The sequence below is a fragment of the Clupea harengus genome, chromosome 19 (genome assembly GCF_900700415.2).
Source record: "Clupea harengus chromosome 19, Ch_v2.0.2, whole genome shotgun sequence".
NCBI lineage: Eukaryota > Metazoa > Chordata > Actinopteri > Clupeiformes > Clupeidae > Clupea > Clupea harengus.
Genome location: NC_045170.1, coordinates 17,385,798 through 17,411,502, shown reverse-complemented (window position 1 = coordinate 17,411,502; position 25,705 = coordinate 17,385,798). Strand labels below are relative to the sequence as shown.

Sequence of the window (25,705 nt, the reverse complement as noted above, 5' to 3'; positions counted from 1 at the left end):
ATCGCAACACTGTCATCAGCTCACCACCGCCTCAGGTCGCTGTTCTTAGAGGTCGCTGAGTGCTGTGTGAGCATTTTGGACGTGTGAGGATGGAGGATGGGGGAACTTCCTGTCATGATAAAGACCGTATGCATGCATCTGAAGGTTAGGACGCACGGGCCGACTCAGCAAAGAGATATGTCCTCCTGCATCATTCAGAGTTAAGACCAGCCATCCGGTGCCTCTGCTTCAGCTTATCTTGCTCAAACGTTGACTTTAAATGCAGGGTGTGTAATAGATTTGTAAGTCCAGGGTTGGCAGGAGTATTTGAGATTGTGAAAGGCTCCTCCATTGACTCGGGGTGATTTTTTAAATAAAATGTGTCGACAATTCTTATGTTCGCAGAGATAACGCCACTCGGTGTGACAACAACAAGAAGAAAAGCAGAATTTGCCATAACTTAAAGAGAGTGTACTGCAGGATTCACAGAGGAACTCTCTCATCTCGGTAAATGGATTTAACCACACTGCAAGATCAAAACAGAGCTTTCATATCCCAGCTGCATCGACAAGCGTCTTCAGAGGACGGCAATGGAGAAAGGATGACTCACAGCAATCACCATTTCATCTGACAAGTAAACGCTGGAAATGGACTAAAGAAACATTATGCTACTATCCTGGCAAATGTTAGATACATTAACATACAGCAACAGATTAAATATTTTCTGACCTCAAGTCAAAGGCGTATCGACTTCAAAGTCAGACCTTGGTAAATAATTGGCGGAAAATGCTTACATGTAGTACAAACTGATAAACAAGAATATATTTTGACATCCTGTCACCTCGGGGAAACTAGTAGACAGACATGTAGAAAGTGATAAGTAATAAAATTAGTATTCTGCTATTGCCTACTGAACCCTCTCCCTGAAATATCCATAGAATGTCAACATTCAACACGAGTGTATCGAGTGCTTTGACAATATTTATGTTAGGCATAATCCTCTTATTCCCATATATGCTAATATAACACTGTTTCTAATTGAAATGCACCCCCCCCCTCCCAGTTTAAAACACCATTCATAATTATGTAAAAGCCACAAAAGGCAGAAAACTTTGGTGTGACTGACATGAAAAAGCAAAAACTTTCCATGTGGCACACATCCACACTGACAAATGTAGGCAGACAAATCAAAAAGGAGGTTAGAAACAAAACTCAAAACTGCCACATTTGGCAACGGGAGTGGTTGATAAACATAAAAGCCCACGTGTTAGCGGTTGGGTAGCTTTGCGTTGCATGAGACGCAAAAGATTTCCCTTCTCTTTTAAAACAAAAAAAAAACACAAGCCTAGCTATGGCAGGGGCACAAGCTCCAAGATTTAGCGAGGGACTCGGTAAACACACACCACAATTGAGTGAATCAGTGCACAGACAACATGGAGAGGCAGAGACCTCAATCCATATTTATGTGGCGGCTCTCCTAAAAATCAAGGGGAAGGAAAACCAAAGCCCAGGCCGACGGGCACAATCATCATGCCAGAGGATCCATCTTGCAAAAGTTTTCTTGGTTTCTTTATGGTGGAAAAAAAATAGTGCTTGCACTTTTGCTAAGAGTTCCTCTTAAAGGTTTGGATACATAGTACTTTTTTTGTCCAAAATTCTCTCCTTGGAGATCTAGAGATCATGAGTTTATTTACAATGTCAACCGAGAAACATTGTCCACTTGACTGGAGTGACCAAAAGCAACAGCCCATGAAAATCACACATTTGAGAAAGACCCCAGCATTAAGAGGAACCAGAGAGTCCAGCCTCTATAGAAAACGAGTGCTCATTTTCATAAAGACCTTGGGCATCTATCAAAAGTTCAAACTTTCGTTTGGGAGCCAAGGACATGTCCTAGTGTGAGCAACAGCCTCTGCCTTTGTTCCACCTCATATCAAATCACTTAAGGAACAAAGAAATCCAAAATGTCACCACGCATGGACCCCATTTGTTAACATTCATTTTTCAAAGTCACAGCTATCCTCCCCCTTCCATATAATTTTTTTCACGAAGGACAGCTGAGAGAATGTGTAGGACAGGGTGAGCGATCAATCACCATCAGTGGCGAAGGACAAGGCCACACTTCCTGCTGGCTCGTGGAGATGGATCGGCAGGGCAGAGTGAGACACCAAAAAGGCAGCCGCCCATCATGGCTGCCCCCAGTGGAGATCCAATATGGATTCTTTTCTCAATGGCAACACCACGCTCAAAACAAAACCACGACACAAACAAAAACAAGCCACTATACAAAGTAGAAAAAAAAAGACTTGGAGTGTTTGCTTTCCATCCTGAGATTTAAATCTCAGACACTCAGACGTTCTCAGACAGATGCGTTTGTGTACCAGTGATGGTAGCGGTGGTACTGTCTGGCAGTCTCTGGGCCATTAGAACATGACAACAGAAATCAATAACACCAATTCTAGGGCCAATGATTTTCCGTTTAAAAAAAATGCATTTTCCGTTTCACATTTGGTGAATTCCGTTTTTTTCCCGTTTCAGCTCATTTTGTTCACCCTGAGGTAGATTGATGGCTTAAAATGAGTGAATAATATGTGCCCTTCTTAGATTGTTGTTTGCCAGCCATCAACAGAACAGAAGACTAAACATTTTTTGTTTTAAATGCGATTGGGAAGACGAGCGCGTGAATGTGACTGAATGTGGCTTTAGCGGAAATCTGTGGGTCAACCGTTGAAAAGGGGGGCGTGGCCGGAGCAGAGTTCAAAGCGCAGACGTGACATTTTCTCAGTGGTTTTGTTCTTTAATTAATGTTTGTTCATCGTTGCAATCGTTGTTGTGTTTATTTGAAAGAAATATAGCCTTGCAGCCCAAAATACAGGGGAATTTGGGCGATTTGTATGAACAAAATGATGTTTCCGTTTCAAAGGTGCAATTCCGTTTCAAAGTGTTCATTCCGCGAATTCCGTCCGTTTTCCGTTATCGCGGAAAATCATTGGCCCTACAATTCTTCTGCAAATAATATAAACCTCTGCTTCTCCATCAGAACGACACTAGTCTGACGAGAGCAGGAATGAAATATTCTTTTTGGATTCTTCACAGATATTGACCGCATTCATAGCAGAAAGTCATATCAAGTCCTCCAAAATCAATAGCTAATCTGAGGCAATGTTTTTTTTTTTTTTTGTTTGATTGCAACTTTGAGGCAGTTTTTTTCTTTCCCTTACTGTTTTGTTTTACTATGAATAAACTGAGAGTAAAGCAGCGGCATTCCGAGTGGGGCATTTGAAGTTTATTAAAAAAGAAATCAGATAACGCCTGCAAGAAAATGTGCTCGAAAAAGGCTTTTATTCTCTGCGGACGGAGAACAGCGAGTTTTAATCTATTGTGTGGTGGAGAATTTGAAAAAGGACAAAAGCAAAGATGTGGAGAAAAAGAATGGTCTGTGTAAAACGCACTTTTGATTATGTGACCCTCAGATTTATAGGAAGTGTACGAGTCCTGATGCAATGCACAGAAATAACAGTACATACATGAGTTTTGAATTATTTTAGATGCCTGCATACCCAAATAAACATTCTGGCATAAAGTACATATGGTGACCATGTCAACAGAAAGCACTATTCTAAGGGATGGGTAATTACTCCCCTATGCAGTGACACCACTTGCAAAGCTCTTATCAGAACCAACGTGTCTCCATCAATCAGCCAGGCTATGACTGAACTTTGGCTACTGCTATTACTGATTATCCTCATAATAATTCATTACATAAAAATGAGGGAAGTCCAAAAACCCAGCTAGATCATAATTGTAACAATATTATTGCAGAGTAATTCAAATATGCAAAGTCTGCGAGTGCAAGGCTAATCAAGCAAACTCCTAAGAACTTTCCTATGAGAAATTCACTGAGCCTACAGATTGTCCATGCTACCTGTTGTTTTGACATGAGGGAAAAAACGTGTTAAGGGAACAAAACCTCTTGAACATCTTGATAAGCGTTGATGTTTGACCTATTTTCTAACACGAGAGGCCTTCAGACACCAACAGCCTAGCTCAGCGGGGAACGTGAGCAGAGAAATAGGCATTCTGGACACAGAAAATGTCCGAACAACCATCTGACAAACACCGCTGACGTGCCAGGCGTTGGACTGCATAGAGGCAACTCCAGCCAAATTCTCTCAAGCCATTTCCTCGGCCCATTTGCTTGCATCAAGTCCAACTTCTGACATCTTCCCAGTGACTGTCCTCAGAGCCAGCTTCCTAATGTATCCAAAAATTCCTCTCCCAATTATCCCACACGCTTTCTATCCCCCTCACTATTTAACCCCCCCTTTTTGTTTTGTTTTTGAAAAACAGCCCCTCTTCCAGCTCCTCTCAAAAGAACTATTTTACTCAATGTCCTCCTCTCTCTCTTCGAACACAGTTCGTTCTTTGAACATTATTAGGGCGGCGTGCTTGTACATTGTCACGCAAATTAACTCCCTGTCTTTGTGTGCTGTGTGTAGGGCCTATGTGTTTGCCACAAAGTCGCTCCCACCGCCAGAGTGAGCTGGGGCACCGGATCCTGCCAAGGGGCTCCCACAGCGGTGTCTGGGCTGTCAGCATCATTTAGCCCCGAGCCCAACCCACTGGCCTCCTAATTGCTTCGCTAACTGAAACCCGCTAAAGAGCAGGTGACACTGTTGCCCACACTGGAGACGGGGACGAGTCTCATTACTCTAATTGTTACGACAGTTGTTTTGACCTCGTAATTAAAAATAAGTGACCTTGAGTGATTGCATTTTAAAGAATCTGTGGGAGTACAGTAGGTCAAACGGAGATCGAGGAAGCCAAACAATGATTAGTTAGTGGAGGCTGATGGGCAGAAAGCTTTAAATCAGTCCACATATAAAATGTTTTGTATCATTTGCATGAAGCCTCTTAAGTCACACTTCGGCGGCTTGAAAAACTACTGGGAACAGGGGTGCAAAAAGGGCCGCCACGCTCTTTCAGAACTGCTGCTGTGAAACAAATTGTCTGTCGACCATCGGGCATTCATCCACCATTAATAATAAATCTATTAAAAAAGGACTAAAAATTAACACAACAATTTGACCGTATCCATGGAAAAATATTCACCCTCAAAAAGAATTGTAGTCAAATCCTTTGAAGATACAGGACCAACTCCTTTCTCTTTGTCAGACTGGAGTATGAGAGAGGCGGCACTTAATGTTCCGACATCTGCATCAAAGAACAGGAGCTTATCTGCTTAATGACCAGAAATTAAGCTCTGGAGTTTTTCTCATAGAAACAAAACTTATCTGAGCACCACTTGGGGAAAGGGAAAGTACAGGGAGATAAGGGAGTGAGCCTTCAGAGCAGAGTGCACATAGGCGATGAGTTTGAGGCTGGGGCCAACAGACACAAACATTGAGTGCCAGCCCACAAACGATCAAAGCTTCAGCGGAAAACTCAACGACCTTGTGTTCTTCGGCCCGCTCAGAAGATGGAGCCTAATGAGATCAGAGATAAGGCTGCAATGCATCCCTCTAGTGTGAAAGATGAGCAGCCATATTGATGGCAAGAGACACTTGAGACCCATTGTACTCAGCTGGGGCTCGTTTCATCTCCCTCACTTTGCAGAAGTTTAGTACCTCTCCTCACCTCAACACCCCCGATGAACATCCTCCAGGGATGTTTAACTCTGGGTCTGTTCTGACCAAAATGTTCTCGTATGTGCTGTTCTTGTTTTGCTGTAATTTTTTGTGGTTGACTTAGGTTGATGATTGTGGTCCAAACACATTGTGAACAGAGCTTATTCACACATGTTGCCTCCTGGTTGCAATTGCAACCCAGTGTGTAGTTCTTTCCAAAAGTACATTCAGGCATCGCCTCCTTGAAGTTTGTCCACCACTGCTCCAGGAACCTTAACTAACGCTTACCCCAACACAGAATGTAATGGAAAAGTGCTGGCAGTAACTATGCTCGTCTCGTCATGTCAGGCTGACTTGATGTGAGGTCTGTTTCTCTGAGGGTGTTTGGCCAGCGAGCCTCATAAGGGAGTGATTAAGCGCCGTGTCAGTCAAAGTCATCGGGGAGAGCAAAGGAAGTTGCTTTGGGCAAACACCTGAGGATCTCCTGCGCCAGTGCCTGATGTCACTCTATGGCTTCTGTCAGTGGCACACAAGACAAAGAGTCAGCTCTCCATTTTCCGAGATGTATAACAGAGAACGAGGTATGAAACAGAGAACGAGGTATCAAACAGAGAACGAGGCATAAAACAGGGAACGAGGTATTCAGTATTCAAGGTATAAAACAGAGGCCCTGTTGGAAGGTCCTGTCGTCACATTATTCACATTTTCGAGATATATAAACAGAGAACGAGGTATGAAACAGAGAACAAGGCATAAAACAGAGAATGCCGCATCCAACAGAGAACAAGGTATAAAACACAGGTCCTGTTGGAAGGTCCTGGCGTCACATTATTCACAGGGTGCCACTCGCATCAGTAAGTCTTTGATGTCTGGTGTCGTACCACCGGGTCTGAGCCCATAAGTCAACAGACATAATGGGTTCATCTGAAAATGTCAGGAGTTTGTCGTTATGAAATGCACCGTGCATATGACTCAAAAATAATCCCCGAAACCTTGCATTGACCCATGAAATATTTAGAGCACTGCCTCTTCAGATTAGTCTGAATGACCATAGACAAACATACCCACAAATGAACAAGAAAAGGCTGTCATCCTTGAGAAAATGCTGCCATGCATAGTTAATGCACAAGCTTTTGTTGAGTGTCTTCAATCCACGGTTAATGTGCTAGGTTGCATTAAGCATCTTGCATGTACATTTATTCAGTGTTTAGATGCTTTTGTACAAAGCAACTTAACAGGCAAGGTAGACATTTGATCAGTGAGAATGTTCCCTGGATATCAAACTCACGCCCTTGGTGTTGTTAGCACACACTGGTCAGGGCATGCCAGTGGAGCAACAGGAACACTTCTGTCTTCAAACCACCGGGTGTGTTGGTTTCTTTCTTCCCCCCAGATTGCTGAATTCATTGCAGGGAAAAGTGGACGTGACAGCCGGTTCAATTACCATCAGTCATCCCTAAGCTCCAGCGTCCTCATCTTCTACTAACACTCTGAAATCACTTCTCATTACACTTATGTGAAAAATAATTAGTCTTCATTTTGCATTTGTGAGACACGACGACCCAAATCAGAGCTTCTTTAAGGGCTGCCCGCCCTCTCCCAATCTCACCACAATAATCTTAACAGAATCCGTGTCATATCGCTTGGAGTGCTCTCACTCAAACACACACACACACACACACACACACACACACACACACACACACACACACACACACACACACACACACACACACATCACTCAAACACAAGCACACGTGGACTCACACAGTAAGAAGTGAAAGGTTCAACTCATATCTGGGCTGGGCCTGAACAAACAGAGTCCTTTCATGCATTTTGTATGCCTTTGCAGTTGGATGAAAAGATTGAATAAACAGCTCTGTCCGCTCATAATGGAAGACTTTATTCACAATGTCAGAGTGAAAGGAGATCGAAATCAGCCAAAATCAAACTGCATTTTGCCACAGTGAGACCCATTTAGTCATCCCCGCTTCACGCACTCAGGCAAAAAGTCCAGCACTCAGTCTCAACGGGATATGCAAGTCGCAGCAACAATTCGGTTGGAAAGCCAGACTACCCACAAGCTCATTCCCAGGACACGCATGACAGAATGTCAAACCCCTTGGGCCGTGCATCTCTGGGATCCATGTGTCACTCTCGTCTCTCTCTAAATGCATATTTACAGAGTTATTTTTAGAGCGTGCAAACATATGAATGCTGCCATCCATACCGCTAGCCCTCCCACGTAGCTGTTTTCAAAAATTATCTGCCAGATGGACGTGGCACAAATTGAATCTATGTCGGATTAGATCACAACGCAACCCAAATTTTCAAAGACGACCCCCTGCAGGTTGGCATTATTTAAACACTAGAACAGCTGATTTGAGAGGCAAGCTCCTCTGGTTACCTACCCCTGTGGGACACATACTTAATAAGACAGACAGACAGGGGGAGAGAGACAGACAGGACGTGAGAGACAGAGAAAGAGAAACAGAGAAAGACAGAGAGAGTGTGAGAGAGAGAGAGATTCTCCCAGTCTGTGTGGATGGCAGTGCCAAGGCGTAATGTGGCAGACCGTAACCGGACCACATGCTTGAGGTTAACCGCCAGCACACATGGCCCCCAAGCTGCCAGCCCTGCCAGGCTCGTGGGCACAGACCTCCTGGCTATGCCCAGCAGACAGACAAAAACATCAATGACCAGCCTAAAAATCCTGGTGTTACGCCAATCTGAAAACAACCCAAGAGCTTCTCGGTCCCTCTCTTTCTCCTACTCTCTCGCTTACAAACTTGGCCAAATATATATATAACCCATACAGATGAAACATTTACTCATCCGATTAGGTGCAGACTTCACTGAGTGAATTGGTAATCAAATTGGGCTTCGACTCTGGGAGAAGCACCCAGGGTTTGGCCATGGTTTGCTCTGCTGGACAAGCGATCGATGATGGCCTGTTTATCACGCCCGCCAAACTTTCAACACAGCAATTTCACAGTTGGCTTACAGTGTCGTTTCCCTGAAAAAAGGAGCAGGCTGTCACCACAGTGTGCTATAATGACTGACAAGCCGGGTCTTCCTAGACTTAAAATAGTACCTGACTTTGAGGAAGCAAGGATCCAACTTTCTAGTGAAAGGACTACTAAAGCCTAATTTTCCTCTTTCTCTCTCTCTCTCTCTTTCTTTTAAGACAGTTAACACTATATATTTTTTCTACACATTCTGGTTAGTGCTGAAGCACTCCTTTTCATTTTTTGACTGATTTGCTTATGATTTGCAGTCCTTCTGATTAGTTTTCCTCTGTTGACCTCTGTGGGGACAAACCATGGCAGTCTTGGCCCGCCAAACACAATCTTTGACACAATGACTTCACATCCTATTTAAAATTCTAAATGGGATGTTACATCACCGGGTCTGTGTGTCTGGGGCGAACATCTTCCCCCCCCCCCCCATCTTCAGTCTTCAACAAATCACTCAGCAGGAGGCTCAACAAATACCAGATCCCAAAAGGTGACGTTTGTCTACACTGACGTGCCAAGGAAAAAAAGAATAAAACAGGCGGACAATTTCTTCCAAAGCAATTTCTTAGATTAGGCTTATCCGTACAATAGTAAATAATTCATAATTACTACTTTCTACTCACGGCAGCCAAATCAGACACCTCCCCCTTTCCAAGGATGTCAGTAGAAGCAAACTGAATGTGTAATAAAGCCAACAGCTAGATGTGGGACACGGCTGACACCGACAAGTTTCTTTTCCTGTCTCTGGGTTTAGGGGGCTGTCTGGCACACAATCTCATGGGGGTGATGACGTACCAGAGACGAGCGCTTTTTCTGTCTCCACGCCGCGATGCCGGAGAGATGACTATGGATTCCCGCGCTTCTCTCTTCAATTCCGTGACATTACGAGTCAATCAGCTTATGGAGGAAACAAAGGCAGACAAGTGGGATTGGGGTTCACACCACATGGGGGCTCACCTCTCCATTTAGGCAACGTGGCAAGTAATTAACTTCATAAGCACTTCAGAAGAAAGGTCTTCCCCTCCTACACCAGGCTTTGCCCTCGGGTGTTTAACATGAGAATGTCAACTACATGCTTCAAAGGACTCGCTTTCAAAATACATCTGCAGGGACGGTATTCAAAATACAGCGGTGGTATTCAACTGGTCTGGCCTTGAGACCCCAAATTTCCCAAGGTCATTACATTGTGACTCTTTTTTATACAGTATTCAAACCATGAAATAAATATAATCATATATAAACATAGCGCCTATTTATCCTTGCATTCACAGCACATTAACCAAAAGTATGACCTTAGATAGATATTTAAGCAACACTATATGCAACAATTACTGCAGGCTATGCATCTGCCCCTCATGCAGAACCTTCCCATTTCCCTTTGTGATTGAGACATGAGAACCGAGAATCTATGTTCGTAGATTTTCTACAAAAGTCATTAAAGTTTGGAAGGGGAAACAGACATCCCATGACCCATTCAATATGATTCTGCGACCCACTTTTGGGTCACGACCCACCAGTTGAGAAACACCTATCTAGAACATTCCAGAAAAAGGCTGCTCTAAGTAAAAAACAGCCCACTGTTCATTTTTAATTCATGAACAATTCTTCTGACAGATCTGATCTAACACTCTGCATTGAACGCACAGTACACATTTAAAAGGATAATACGATTATCACTTTAGATAGAAAATAAAGACAGAGACAGAAAAAGCAACCATTTCTCCACGGAGATTAATGATTAATTATGGTGTATCTGACAAAAAATAACTTTTGGGGGTAACAACCTAAGAGCTTTCTCTAATACTTCTTTCCTTCCAATATAGTTATTCTGATATACTGTAGGTCATAGTCCTCGGCGGATAAGTAAAAGCAAAGCTGACAGCAACCAGGTGCCATCACTGAGGCAATGAAGATTTCACATGTCTGCAGTTAGACCACTAACTAAGATCACTGATCTTTCCCTAGCAGCCTTCCACCGACCTCCCCCCCCACCCCCCCCCTCTCTCTCTCTCTCCCTTCCTCTCCCTCTCTCCCTTCCTCCTCCTCTCCCTCTCCCTCTCCGTCTTTATGGCCTCTTTTCGCCTCCGCCTTCATGGACTCTTTCGCTCCATCTCTGTGTAACTACGGCTTTCATCCCCACTTATTTGCTTCATGTTCCACCTTCGCTCTTTCCCTTTTCCCGTACATTACGACTCCCTCATTCACTCTCCCATGCCCTCTTTCCCTGCTGCTCTGCACACCCAAAAACCCCCTTCCTCTGCTCTATGTAATGATCTCAGACCAGCACTTCCCTCTTACCAGCAGACTCTCACAGCTCTCAAGCCTGCTGCCCGACATGAAATACGATCCCATTCGCGAGTCATGGTGTGCATTCTACAAGGTGAGCTATCTTCTCTGTTGCTCTGGGTCTCTCCCATTCATTCTCTGCACTTCTTTTCTGTACTAATCCAGTGGTGCCACCCAATGGCAGATACTGAACACCCAGGCTTGTCGGATCCACCTGCAAGGGGGGGGCGGGGTGGCAGCAGGAGGTTTTGCAGCAGGCCGTCAAGAGAGACCTGATTTGATCTCGACTGGCAGGAGCCCAGCGGACCCATGCTCTAGTCCTCTAATGAAACTGTTGGCTGGGCTGCTGGTTTTCTGAACTCTGTCCAAAAAAAAAAGACAGAAAAAAAACGAGGGAGACAAAAATAAACCAAGATGGCCGCTCGGGCTGAGGTTTCATTACATCCTTTGGCCTCGCGATGACAAAAGCCAGTGCATGTTTTTTTTTCTCTCCCTTCTGTCCTCTTGTCTTATTGCTTAGCAACATGACCTGAGAGCTGCCAATCATTTCATCATGACAGACCCCCCATTGCCGCGATGACCCCGCACCCTTCACCTTCCCAAATTATTCACCCAGTTGCAGGACATGAGCGCTTGCTGACTCACAACAAACTGATGCCCCTCCTGAAGCATTCTCATCCATCTGTGCCAATGCACCCTGACAGGCCAAAACAAACTGGACGGATCCTCGCCAGACAACCTGTCGCCTGTGACCACCCACTTGCACCGGAGGTCATTGTGGCATAACGGATGACACACATACACACACACACACACACACACACACACACACGTGTGAGTGTGTGTGTGAACTGCCGTGCGGTCAGTTCAGCCGGCCGTGCTGAGAGATCTCAGACACCTGTTAAATCACATCTGTCTGGCGGTGGGCTTATCAAGTATCTGTCAGTCAATTTCCATTGTGAGTGAGTGGATGGCTGAACGCAGAAGGGAAATATGACAAGGCTAACAGGCTGACTCTGGCATGGGTCCCGCCCCAGATCTTTCATCTGAGGGGGAAATGTTAAGCTGCTCAGGCTAACATCAAAGTGAAGGAGAGGGTTAAATATAATCAGAATGAATATTATTATCAGCACTGACTACATTGGTAAAGGTAGAAAGAAAAAAGGAGAGAGAAAGTGAAGGAGACACAGAAAGAGAGAGCAAGAGAGGACAATAAGGCTAGAGAACAGAGAGAACTCTTTGATGAAACACCCATTCATCCTTACTTTATCACCACCTAGCTACTATCCAGCACTACCATGCCAGAGAGATAACAGAAAAAAAAAAAAAGAAAGAAAATGAAAAAAAAAAAGGAATTTCACTAAAACCCACTGCTCTCCTCAGTACTGTGGCTACCCTCCAACTTTTCTCCTCATCTCCCCCAAAAAGCATGCCGCCAACCCCACAGGCTGGGGTCTGAGGGTCGTACTCCCTTTTGCCTGTCTGGTCCATATAGCTCTGGCTCTAGCCAATTGTGAGGAGAGGGGGAGAGGATGGGAATGCGTTCTGAGGGCTTTGTCTGTGAACTAATGGGTGCTCTCTGTGTGTGTGTGTGTGTGTGTGTGTGTGTGTGTGTGTGTGTGTGTGTGTGTGTGTGTGCCTGCATGCACTTACGTGTATGTGGGGAGTCGGTGAGACAGACAGATATATAGACAGATCGAGAGATAGAAAGAGACAATGGATGTTTTTCATGTGTGTCTTTATGTGTGTGAGTATATGTAGGTCTACACGAGCAAGACAGATACATAGACAGAGAGAAAGAATGTGAGTGCGTGTGTGTGTATGTGTGTGCGTTTGTGTGGTAGTGTACATACCTGTGTGTCTGTGTGTGAGTGTACACACCTGTGTGTGTGTGTGTGTGTGTGTGAGTGTGTGCGCGTAGGTGTGGTGTCAGCCAGATCACTGCCCCTTGGGGGCCTTAATGGGCGACATCGCGAAGAGCACACATCATTTATTAAAGATGGCTCTATTTAAGTATGCTCTGGCCAATTAAGTCACCTGTTGGTGCCGCACCGTATGGGGCGAGGTGGGAGAGGTGGGGGAGGAGGGTGATGATGACCTCTAATGAGAATGATGGGTGTGGGGTGTGTGTGTGTGTGTGTGTGTGTGCGCTCATTTTCCCTTAACAGAGCAGGAGCGCAGAGGTACAGAGGGAGTCAGACAGAAACACACGGATATGGTGAGAGGGAACAGGAGCGACGGAAGAACAGAGTGAGAGAGACAGTTAGAAGAGAGAGTGGTAGATAACGAGGGACAGAGTAAAAGAGAAAGCAACCAGGCCAGGTAAGGAAGAAAAATACAAGACAGAGACAGACACAGACTCAGTGGCACACCCGGTTGAAGAGAGAAAGAGCTGTGAGAGAGAGACAGAGAGAAAGTGATAAGAGACGGGGAAGGGAGACAGAGGAAAGAGGGAGACTGGTTGAGAGGGTCAGGTTGTGTCGTGCTCAGCTGTGCTCACCATGTCAATGAGGCTCTCCTGGATGCGGTTGAGCGTGGTCCTCAGTCGGCTGCTGATCAGTCCCATGCCTGATGATTCATACTGCAGGGACGAAAACGGCAATATGTCACAGCCCAGCGAGCAAGATATCACACAAATACACACACACACATCCTCACCCCCGCAACTGTTTACAATCCGAAAACCAATCTTCAAAGATTGTTCACACACACAGAGAGAGACACAGCATGAGATTTCAACTGTGCTTCTTCAATTCGGTTTCCCACTTGGCGGTATCGTATGGGAAACTAATGTAAGCTGTTATGGAGTAATGATGGATACTGTGAGTTTAAAAGGAAATGGAGATATTACTACTAATATTACTACCATCATCAACAACAACAACCATTTGGGCTGTGGACAGGGAATGCTGCTGGCTTCAATTATGTTCAATAACAAGCATTCTGGAGCAGCAAACCTTCTATAATGCGCTAGACCCCGACCGATAAATCGGCATACTGATATTATCGGTCGATCTAAGCTACTTGCGACCTATCGCCATCTGCGTCTACAATGGCTGATACAATTTTTTTTAAATGGGAGATCACTTGATTGATGGTTTATTTGTGAAACAGTAAGGTAGTTGTACAGAGTAAGTAAACAACTGTCCTATCATTTTCTCCCTCGTCATAGCCCACACATTCTCTGGCTATATCGCTGATAGTTGCTAAGTTAGTTGGCATAGCCACAAAGCTAGCTAATGCCATGATTTGTCATTGAAAGATAACTAATCTTAATGAGCGATTATCATATCTGTAATTCTGCCTTCATTACATAATGGTTAATATACCTGTGATTCGCACATCAATACAGATGTTTCACTTCTTTCATAGGCTAAACTACACTCAGCTCAACAACAACAATATACCTGTACTTACTATATAATGTTTTGTCTATAAATGAGACTATGTTTAGGGTACCAGAAAATTATTTAAACAACATTATGTCCCTTTCTGTTCAGAACTCTTAAATCACTACACTGAATAGAAAATATTAATGTTATGTGTTTTTGTTAAAGACAAATATCAGCCAATATATATATCATTATTGGATTTAAAAATCCTCAAATCGGTCTTAAAAATCCTATATCGGTCGGGTTATTTTTGAACGGTCATATTTGCAAAAGCAGGCTTAAGGTGGAATTATACGAGCCATTAAAGTATCCAAGAATCTAAGCCTCCAAAGAGATAAAGTATATGACAGGGGAAAAAAGAGCTACTGACAAATTAGGCAATGATATGAAAAAAAAAAAAACATCTCCACTGAAGTGATCGCTGAGCATTCTTGCTTGAACAAAGACACGGTATCAGGTTTGAGCCTTAATGTGATTCACCTTTGTTTCGACGCCCACTCCACTCCCCCCTTTGACAAGTAATACAAATGGCTGTGGATATTTGTAAATTCTGATCCTTGTGCTGCATTCCTGCAGTTACGAGAGCCCAAACAGGCCCATCTAATAAGGACATGGAATGCAAAGCTTGACGCTGACATGCAAACAGGGGTTGAGAACACAGAGGCGGTGGGAAAAAAAATCTGTTGTCTATAGGTCAGCCTGACCAGTGTTTCTCTCTTCGAGAAATTGCATCACTGAGAAAGAATGACCTACACACTTAAAAAGGAATACAAACCTGGATCCCTCCTCCGGGAGTCTGCAACAGATTCATACACCACACGGTCTTGGGATCACTCCCACTCTGTCAGGCCAGAGGCCCTGAGAGAACATCTGGGCCTTGACCCATATCTTCCACTTCTCAATCGGGGTTAGATCCAATCCCTTTTATTTTTATACCTTCTTTTTACCCAGAGCCAATTCTCTTTACAATCTCAAGTCTTAAATGTTTTACTGTTAACTAACCTCTGGGATGGGGCACTTAATATAAAACAGTAAAGCTGGCCATCAAGTTACCACAGTAGCCAGTAGTACTGAATACATACAGAATACATTACGCAAGTGCTATGGCAACCAAATGACAAAACATCTGAGACAGCGTAAATCAACCAATCACCTCATCCCACCTTAAGGACCCACCCAGCCAATAGCATGCTTTTAGCCATCCAACTAGTAAAGCATTGCTAAAAATGCTCATCATGAATACTGCATAAGGCTTCAACATGTAAACATTTTAATAGCCATGGTTATTTAGGGATGGAGGAGAGGCAGGAGGAAGGATTTCAAAAGGAACAAGGCCTAGAACATGCAGAAGACACTGCAGCACACTCTACGGTAGGGTGACGGAGAGGAGACGGAGTAACTAATACACTGCCAGTACAATGTCGGGATGACTGTAAGGATGGCACACACAAGAGCACACACACGCACACACACACACGTCGATGCAGCCTTACCCAGTAGGCCGGGGTTGTTTGCCTGGCCGCGCCCAGCTCTTTGCCTTGGGGTGGCGCAGACTGGCTAGTGACAGGCTTGAGAAGCGAGGCGGAGGGAAAATGTAAACAGAAGGGAAAGAAAAAAACAAAACAAACGAAATATAAAAAAAAAAGCAATGCAGAATGACGGCAATGCACAGATACTAGCACAAACTGAAGTGACAGCACTGGTGACACACTGCAGACTACACAAAGACACAGACGCACGCTGCTGAGAATGCTGAAGCTAGAGACACCATGAAGGTCAAAGCAGACTGACAGAGTGCCTCTTCTGGCTGAAAGAACAAGAAAGCCTTTTGCACTCTAAATCTTTTAAGAGTGTGTATATCTGGGGTTGTGTGTGTGTGTGTGTGTGTGTGTGTGTGTGTGTGTGTGTGTGTGTGTGTGAAACAGTAGAGAGTGACGAGAGAAAGGAAAGAGAAAGCCACCAAGTCAGTGGTATACCACAGGTTGAGTGAGATCGGGACAGAGATGGAGAGAGAGTTCACAACCTTTTTTATTGACAACATTTCAAAACGTTTCCATGACCTAGATGTAGGCATGTACATGACCTACATACGACAAAATAACATATCATGACTTTTCCAGATCTTTTAATGAATTTACTGAATGAATGTCATGATCTTTTCAGGACTGGAAAATGGGATTTTAAAATTCTCTGACTTTCCGAGGATTTCCATGACCGTGGGAGCCGTGGAGAGAGAAGGAGACCAGGAGGCTGGTGTGAGTGAGTAACAGCAATCGTGTGTGAAACGACTGCTTGCAGCGGGGAGCAGAAGAAAAAGACAGAGTAGCTTTCGTTCGCTGCGCAAACATCATCGCTTTCCAGCATCCCTCCGTGCATGACAGACGGCTGTCGGCCGAGGGACAATAACGGCAGTTAATGTTCTCTCTGCTTTTGGCAAGCTTTCCCATTAGAGGCCCATCCATTTCCATGACAGCCACCCCACTCCCGCCACCCACCCACCCGCCTTCACTCCCAACCCCACCTAACAAACTCCTCAGATATTAGTCAGCAGGCCACAGTTGTAAAGCCCTTCATCACAAGGAGGTGCTGGGGGGGTATCTCTGTCGTCGTAGGGTATTTGACAATCTCTGAATAAGGCCTTTCCTCTTCTTCAATCCTCCCTCCTGAGCCCCCCCCCCCTTCTATTTCATATCTATTCATCGCTTGAAAGCAGTTATTCACTTTGGCGGTGCAAGAAGCGTGAACGCGGAAAAAAACAAAATGCATCTTAGCACACCCAGCTGCTGGAGTTAATATCGCTGCAATGTATAATGGAATATTACCCTTTAGAATTCAGATGCAGTTCATTACTCATGATGGTGGTCGTTCTTCAGGAAGGCGTCAGCTATAGGGCTTGCGTGTATTACAGGGTATGCATGTGTGCGTGCGTGTGTGTGTGCGTGTGTGTGTGCGTGTGTGTGTGTTTCACATCTGTATGCACAAAGATAAAGCCACATAATTCCTACCAATTTCAAATTACGCCTTTGCGCAAAATTCAAGACGTGAACGTGGGACCACGAGCAGATGGTTTACAGATTGTGACTGATGCCTGAATGGGTCTGTTTTGCTATGCTTGTCCCCTTGAATACCTGAGGAGGTGTGTGCATTCATTAGCCTAGGTGGCAGTACTGGCAGAGCGGTTGGTGGGATGGGTGTTAGGCATGTGAGAGGGATACTAACAAAAACTTGAAGAGTGGTAGGAGCTTCTGTATGAAACCTGTGAAGTTCTCATCCTAGAGACTGGGGCATTTGTGCATGTGCGTGTGCGTGTGCGTCTGCGTGCGTGTGCGTGTGTGTGTGTGTGTGTGTGTGTGTGTGTGTGTCTGCACAGGGGGTTGTCAGGCTTGCAGACAGCCAAAGCATCTCTGATGGCACATGACATCCCTTTATCTGTGTGTACATGCCAGCTTCTCTGGGTGGAGAGGGTGTTTATCAGGTAGCTTAGCACAACATTGAAGCCTGGCAAGTGGGTCATTTCATGCCATGTTACACATTCAGTATGCATATCTGAGGCGGTATGTGCCAAAATCTCAACACCTGAATGACAGATTGAAGGGTAAAGTGGGGGTTTAATACTTGGTGAATAATGCAATTCAGACCTTAACTGACTATTGACCTGTCCAGTGGCCATTGTGACCAATAAGTTAGGCGTAATAATAATAATTTAGCTTGGTGTTGGGTGCTTTGGGTAATGAATTATCATACTTGTTCTGCGTGTTCTGACAGCTTTTGGGCCTTCAGAACTTAACTGGAAAGAAAAATGGTAAGCACATTCCGCTAATACTTTCACAAGCATGGAGGGATTACGCAGACAGAGGAGAAGCCAAAGCACCACGGAGCGAAATTGCTCCGCCTTTCCGTCTGACGTGAGAATGGTTCATTAAACAACGACAGTGGCACAGGATGGCAGAATGGCATCGCCATGGCATGGTGCCAGCAAAGATACGTCATGGAATGGGGGTGGGGTGGTGGGTTGTTGATTTACCATGTCGTTCCGTCCAAAGAAAGTGTAGACAGCATAAAGGTAGTAGTCAAAGAGTTGCGAGACGCAGTGGATGACGTCGAAGGCGATAGGCTGCAGAATGCTCATCATCTGCATGTACTTTCCTGAGGAGAGAGAAAGAAAGAGAGGAACAAAAGAACAAAAAAAAGACACAAAACAACAGGGAATCAGGCCTGGCTCCGTTATTCCACCTCGACCAAACAGATCAATTACCTAATCAGAAAAACACTACTTGAGCCACATTATCCTTGTGGGAGTAGCAGTCCAGTCGATCATGAGAGCCTAATTGCTTTGCCATTTCAAGGCTGACTCTCTTACGATGACAAACAGCGAAGACATTTTAATTTACGCCAGCTCTCTCTAGACTCGTGCATACAAACACACAAACAAATACACACAAACAAATACACACAAACAAATACACACAGACTTCTAACGCTTACCAGACCGAATAATTGCTCAAAGGCAAAAGACCAGGGCCTACGGTAAAGTAACAGTAGCGTGTGAAAAAAGAGGACTCATGTTTTGGGTTTTCTAGCTAGGATATAACACATCCCTAAAGCCCTGTATGGCAGGTGAGAGAGTCTGTTATGTCGTGCTAGTCACGTCGATATCTCATAGCGCAACCTAGCTTTGGGGGGGAGGGGGGGGGGGGAAGAAGAAAAAAAAAAACAACCTCTTAATGCTTGACGAGAAACTTTGGCAAGTCGATTAGAATGGAGCAGTCTACCCGGGGGGAATATTCGTCATTATTTAAACACTGACCAGTGCATTTCCATGTGCTCTCCCGAGGCAGGGCAATTGAATTTGGGCAAAAAGTAATAATGAATAAGTACAAGCACACACGAGAATAATGTGGTTAAGATCGAATCAGGAGTGATGAGTGGGAGGGCAATACACTCCACTGCTTTTTATGCTGAGACAGGTGCTTTTATTTCTCCGCCTGCTACTTTCTGCTGGACCGCAAGGAACACTGCCAGTGTAATCAAATCTCTACAGATAATACTCGAGTAAGAAAATAAAAGCAGGGAGTCTGAAGATGAGAACAAAGCTGACAGGTAGTATCTGTGATGTTAGTGCGAGGGGTGAGAGAACGCCTGGAAACTTTATTTCTCTCGACACGTGTTCTCTACTGTACTTGAAATAAGCACAGACACATAGAAATAATTTGAGACCGTGCTGATTTTTTAGAGTATGTTGGATCTTTTAACTAATGCTTAGCATCAGGGTGCGAAATGAACGTGATGAAAACATTTACTGGCCAGGCATATTTTTCATCCATCAAAATTAAACAGAATTAACAAAATAAAAATGTTTGTCTTCATACAATTCATACTTATTCAACCTTAAAATTGATATAAATACCCAAACTAAAAAGCGGACAATCATTAAATTAATCGAGAGAAAGAATATTGTCAGTGCGATCTCTTATTGCTCTTGATAGCCTCGGCTTTCATGATGGAAGAGTCGACGACCAAAGGATTTTGCCTCCTCTTGACCTACACGACCACTCTACAAACTCTACAATGCTCTACAGTGCACTGTACCCTCGGAATACCACAATCTATTGCAAGCTACCTCACACTGGGGGTTGCACAAGAACATCATTTTACAACTCCAGTAGGCTACTCCTTGCCTGAGTTATTGAGTACTCGAGGGGGGAGGGGGGAGGGGGGAGGGGAGGCGGGGTGGGGGCAGGGGTTGTTGTCTGTGGGAGATATAAATAATAGAGCGTATAGTGCATCCCTGTACATAGAGAAAGCATAAAATGAATGACATGAAGATTACCTTACCTGGTCTTACGTTACTAAGCATTGGTTTAGTATTGATGATACCAGTGACAGTTATTACCAACATTCTACAGTTGCCCAAGACAAGTGGGCTCCTACGGTATTCAGATAGCGACTGATTTTTTTGTTAATTTGCTGAATCCTGGTCATCATTAGTAAGTGTAATCGAATATGAAATTAGTCATTTTTGCTTGCATCATGGCTCAGATTGGAGAAACAGACAACCAAAGTATTTTTTGAAGGTGAACTGCACCTGTTTTTCACACGCCAGAGTGGCTCACTTACCACCACTCACTCGCCAACACAGAAATCTACACGTCATCGGCGCTTGGCGGGTGCTAATTGTGCCCCCTGCTTGGCATGCATACTGTCTGCTCACTTAAAACACCTGGTTATATTACAATGTTTTAAAAAATGAAAAAAAAGGTCTCAAGTCAGAAACAATCGTAGATGCTACAAGAAACCGGAGAACAAGGACAGAATGTTAATTGGCTTCATTATTGTAAACGAGATATAATCATTTGAAAGGAAATTAGGGTTCCGGTGGTAATGGGTGGCAGCCTAGCACACCAGGCCGTCACATCAGTCGTTTCAATTACACCGGCGGACGTGAACAATGACGAGGAATGATTCTCCGCTAACGAAGGTAGCGGTCCACAGGTCACACAGGTGGGGCCAGGAGCTCACCCAAACCATCCTAAAGCACTAATTAGCTTTATTTGAACTGATCAAGGAAAGAGTTCTCTTCATGAAGGATCATGAATGATACGCAAGGCAATTTTTTTCTTCTTCCTTTCTGAAACACCTTTCTTTAAATAGACACTGGGGCTAAGGTGGGGGGTGGGGGATAGTGTGCGTGTGTGTGTGTGTGTGTGTGTGTGTGTGTGCGTTTGGGGGCGGGTAATATTACTCACCGACAAGGCGTATGACATTGAGGGTGGTGTTTGTCAGGATGGGTGCGTTGGCTTTGTTGAGGTTGTAGTCTGAGTGCTTCTGGCCGCGTAGGGTCTCCCTGGAAACACTGACGTGGGAAAAAAACATTTTGCATTTATACTCAAATACGTACAGTACACACACAGACATATAGAATGCTTTGAGGGGAGACGGCAAAGAGATGAAGAGAGATGAAAAAAAAGGCATTAAACGGGAATGGGTGGGACGTCAGAGCAACAGAGAATGTGGTAAGTGAATTAAACGCCTACGGGGGCAGAGAGAGCACGGGAGGACAGAAGGAGTCATCACAGGGTGTGCTGGGGTCGTTAGTCGTGGCCCTTGGCCCTGTGCTGAACGAGGGCGTGAGATCCCTTTCATTCACAAACTCATCTCATTAATCACTGATGTGTCCAGTTCTGCGCTCGTGCCGCAGACCTCCGCAGCCCCCCCATGTGTTCTGCCCATCACAAGGAAACATGTCATTAACGTTGAACTTGCTCCAGGGGACGTACTAGCCACGGTAGCGTTTGTCTGATGCCTTAATGACCCCTTTAACGGCGTTCATTCGCGTTCGACAAGTGACTGATTTACATGCTGGGTGATTAAGAATCATGAGACTCCCAAATGAAGCACTTAGGAAAGGATGAACCAGGGGCAAAATATTGCAGACGGCAGCCACCAGCAGGCATGCTCTAAAGTCATTAAGACGAGAGGGAATATAAAAAAAAGAGCATTTTAAAACGTGGCATATGTAAGACTTTTTTTATGTCTTCCAGAACGCATAATAGCAACCTTCAGTGAACATATAAACCTTCTTCTTAGCACACATGAGCCTTTGGTTAATCTTGAACAATTATGACAAACAATGTTTCAATGGTTCGATGATTTGCACATTAAAGTCTCTAAATAGGAAGACAAAAAAAACCTACAACGAGACAAAAATGTGTTAAACATTCTCAGTTTCCTATATAATTACAAGGCAACTTAATTACAGCATATTTTGCAACATCGCACACTGTATGCGCTAGCTGAGTCAGACAATTAAGACAACAAAAAGAGAATTGAGACTATTTATACAGATCTAAGAAGAGTGACCTCAAGCCATTTCCCTGTGGGGGACATTTTAATGACTTCTTCCTTATGAAGGAGCTCTTTTATGCAAACCCTTTTATGAGGACGAAGCTTCTAGAGCCATTCTAAATATAATCCGCAAGGTCTTACATAAGCTCACTGTTTGTAGACCGCATAATTAATTTCTTTTCCAGAGATAAGCAACTAATGCCAGTTTGTATATGCACCATGCATCCGAATCCGATACAAACTGATTGGGACAGGAAGGTGTCTCATTAAATTACTAATGCTGATCTCAACTGGCTCAGTGCATGCTGGTCCGTGCCCCGTCAACTTAACAACCTTGAAGCGTAGCCTTAGATGTATGGTGTGAGAATAGCACGGGTGAGGACGAAGAATCGCAAGAGGAGCAGAACTGTTTTCACTGCCGTCTTGAGGTCACACCAAAAATTCTCCCGATTTTTTTACCCCTATGCCATGAAGCGGATGAAACGACTGCCTCACCTCTTGACAGGTAGGTCGCCTGTTTGCTCGTCCACATAATCCTGCTTGAGCTCATCTGGAACGTCGCTGTCGCTGTCGTAGTCCTGGTACACATTCTTTTCCAGCTCGTCCGACTCATACTACGGAAAAACAGAGGAGATGGCGGTACATTAAGCATGGGCAGGGTTGGAGGACAGTATGTTCCAAGAGGTCGCACAGGACGAAGCAAGAAAGAAATTACATGAAAGGGTTCAATGTTAAGTGGTCCGGGATTTATAGTCCGGCAAAATATTTCTGTCTATGAATTTCTGTTGTCGATTTGTGGCTTTCCGCTGAGAATTTTTTTTTACTTTAAAGTTTCAGGCGTTGAATAACAACATATTACTTGTGAGTTGAAGTTACAATTAATTTCTGTTGTTATAAGTGAATGGACTACTTGCAGAATGATATGACAGATGTAAAACCAAGGGACAAAATCCGCTGCCAAAGTCAGCGGTCATTATAAAGAATTATTAGACCTCTGAACATTAGGGCGGCCCATTCAAATCAATTGAACTTTCTGCAGCATTCTGAAGAGCCGTATAATAAAGTACATTAATGTTCACAATGTATCCATCTCTCAGTAGCGTTTGCTACAAGGCAAATGACAACAAAAAAGCAGACAAACCACATCAACATCAATACATCTGTCATGTTTTGTATTATATAAGTTTGTGCCCAAAAAGGGTAAATTGGAACAGTCACATTCTAATGCTACAAAACTATATTAGATGGCTAAAATATGAATCTCTTCAAACTGTATAGTAAACTTGACTTCGATTCCCTTCCCTGAAAAGAAATCAATTATTTGCCCTGGATAGCTACAGGACATTTATGTAAAACGATGCAGAGCATATTTAGAATAGCTTTAGAACCAGTGTGCTTGCTTGCTCACATTTTCAGGACTTCACAAAAACACCAAACAAACAAACAAACAAAAAAAAACGTAGTAGAATGCCGGGGCCAAAACACTTAGGCTAACCCATCCATCTCCACCTTAACCAATTCTGTTTTCTCATCGGATTTGCATTGGTCTCGACATAATAATTGTTTTATTTCTCAACAACATAAATCCATTGCTGTGACAGAAAACCTTAATCCATGGAGATGTCTGGAACCATGAACACACCAGTGAACGCAGTAAAAAACACGTTCAGTACAGGCGCAGTCAACTCTGTCAGTCAGACGCCAGACAACTCAATCCACTGCAGTATAGCATGAACAATACAGCTAGAAAGACTGCGAGTAGCAGTATAAATGAACACAGGCACAATGGAGGAATAATCTATAGAGGTTGTGTTAGTATTCATACTTTCATGAACGGTGCATTTACGGATGATAAAATGCACTGAGGCAGAGCTAAGCACACATAACCAAGGGAAGCTCCACTGAATAGAGACAGAGTCAGCAGACACAGTAGGTATAGACATGGGGCTATACGGCCATCATACAGGCTCAAACTGCACTGCTCTGAGACCAGTGAAAGATCTCAGAGGTTTTTTTCTGTGTTTCTGTGTGGCAGATTATATATTTTTGGACCACTCTCTTTCAAGAAGTGGCACTGCAAAAAAAGGAGAAATCATCATTGAGTAACTGATACGGAATAAAACAAATAGTCTGAGCAACTTCTACTTTGCATACTGCGGTCCAGCGATTTGGACTGACTTTCCTACACAACATGAAGATAGACTCAGATATACAGACACAGAAGAAAAAAAAGCTTTGAGATGGGGGTGCGGAGTGTGTATTCGGGGGTAGGTAAAACAACTCATCCATCTCCACCCAGCCCCAGAAAATGGACTTGCGTGTCCCCTCTCAAGCACCTCCATGCAGGAGGACCCATGTCCCCATGGGGCTGCACTGTTTACCCTTCCTGCTGCTGTAGCTCATCTCAAATGTCAAACACTTCAAGGTCCTAACCACAGGCACAGCCGTTACTCACCCAGTCGCCACACGACCCTTCCTAACCCTCAACAACGCTCGCTGACAGCACAGAGAGTAAGGAGAGGCAATAAAGCATTTAGTGTACGCAAACTAATCACTGCTGGTTTAATTATGGCCTGTGTACATTTTCTTAACGCAATAATAACTCAGTGTGTCGCTGGTGATGATATGCAGACCCTGTTGAATGGCTCGTTGAGGGCGACTGGTGTGGAAATTAATTGAGTTCAAAAGACTGATGATAATAAAACAATGTAGCCTCGATGGACATGCTGTGAAATTCTGTCTCCTTCTCGTACTTAACCAGACCTTGTAATACAAAGATTAACATAGAATCAACGATTTAAAAGGAGACTTAAGAACTTCGTCAACCAACTGATCCATCCGTCAACAATAATAACAAGTGACGTCTGTGAGCATGCCCTTCAAAAATACACCTTTCCGTATAAGCTCTGCCACACTCATAACATTGCCACAGACAGCAGATCACAGGGTGTGACATTTTTTCCAAAGCGGATCTTCTCTCACCCCGTTGGAGGCCAGCACGTCTTCGGCCTCCTCCTCGTTGTTGTCGATCTGCATCTCAAAGGGGTTCCCTCCCTGGTGGAACTGCTCAAACAGAGACTCCTCTGCGCGGCTCGTGGAGGACGAGGCCTGGCGGCTGGGCGACACGGAAGGGGAACGACACTGGCCCATGAACTTGAACTCCTGCAGGGGGACAGACAGATCCAAACACATCCATTATGTTCACATTTCATTTGCAGATTGAATGTGAATCGACATTACATTTTTCAGGAGAGAATGTTGTTATCCAAAGTACTTATTGTAGATGTATATTAGTACATGTACATGTATGTAAGTTTATCAAATTGTGTGCCCTTTGGGAATCAAATGCATGACCTTGGGGTTACTAGCACCTTTCTCTAACAGCTTAGCTACAGAAACAAACAAAATAACTCAAGCACTGTCAATTTTAAGGGATTAAAATGGCAGTGTTATATTTCATGTCTTAATATGTCATAAATTATTTCATCAAACGATCAATATTACGAATGCCTCCACTGCGGTCAGGCTGTCAAAATGAAGGCATCGAAGTTGATTTCAC

General features: G+C 44.1%; 1 protein-coding gene across 1 annotated transcript in view; it reads right to left on the bottom strand.

Annotated features, from left to right (window-relative positions):
* The window catches only part of vps50 (VPS50 EARP/GARPII complex subunit), a 122,111-nt gene that overhangs the window by 28,304 nt on the left and 68,102 nt on the right, over nt 1–25,705 (bottom strand). The window contains 6 exon segments of the mRNA XM_012829581.3: nt 13,410–13,490; nt 15,795–15,869; nt 18,326–18,447; nt 21,048–21,154; nt 22,642–22,760; nt 25,129–25,308. Coding sequence (XP_012685035.2) covers nt 13,410–13,490; nt 15,795–15,869; nt 18,326–18,447; nt 21,048–21,154; nt 22,642–22,760; nt 25,129–25,308 — 684 coding nt within the window.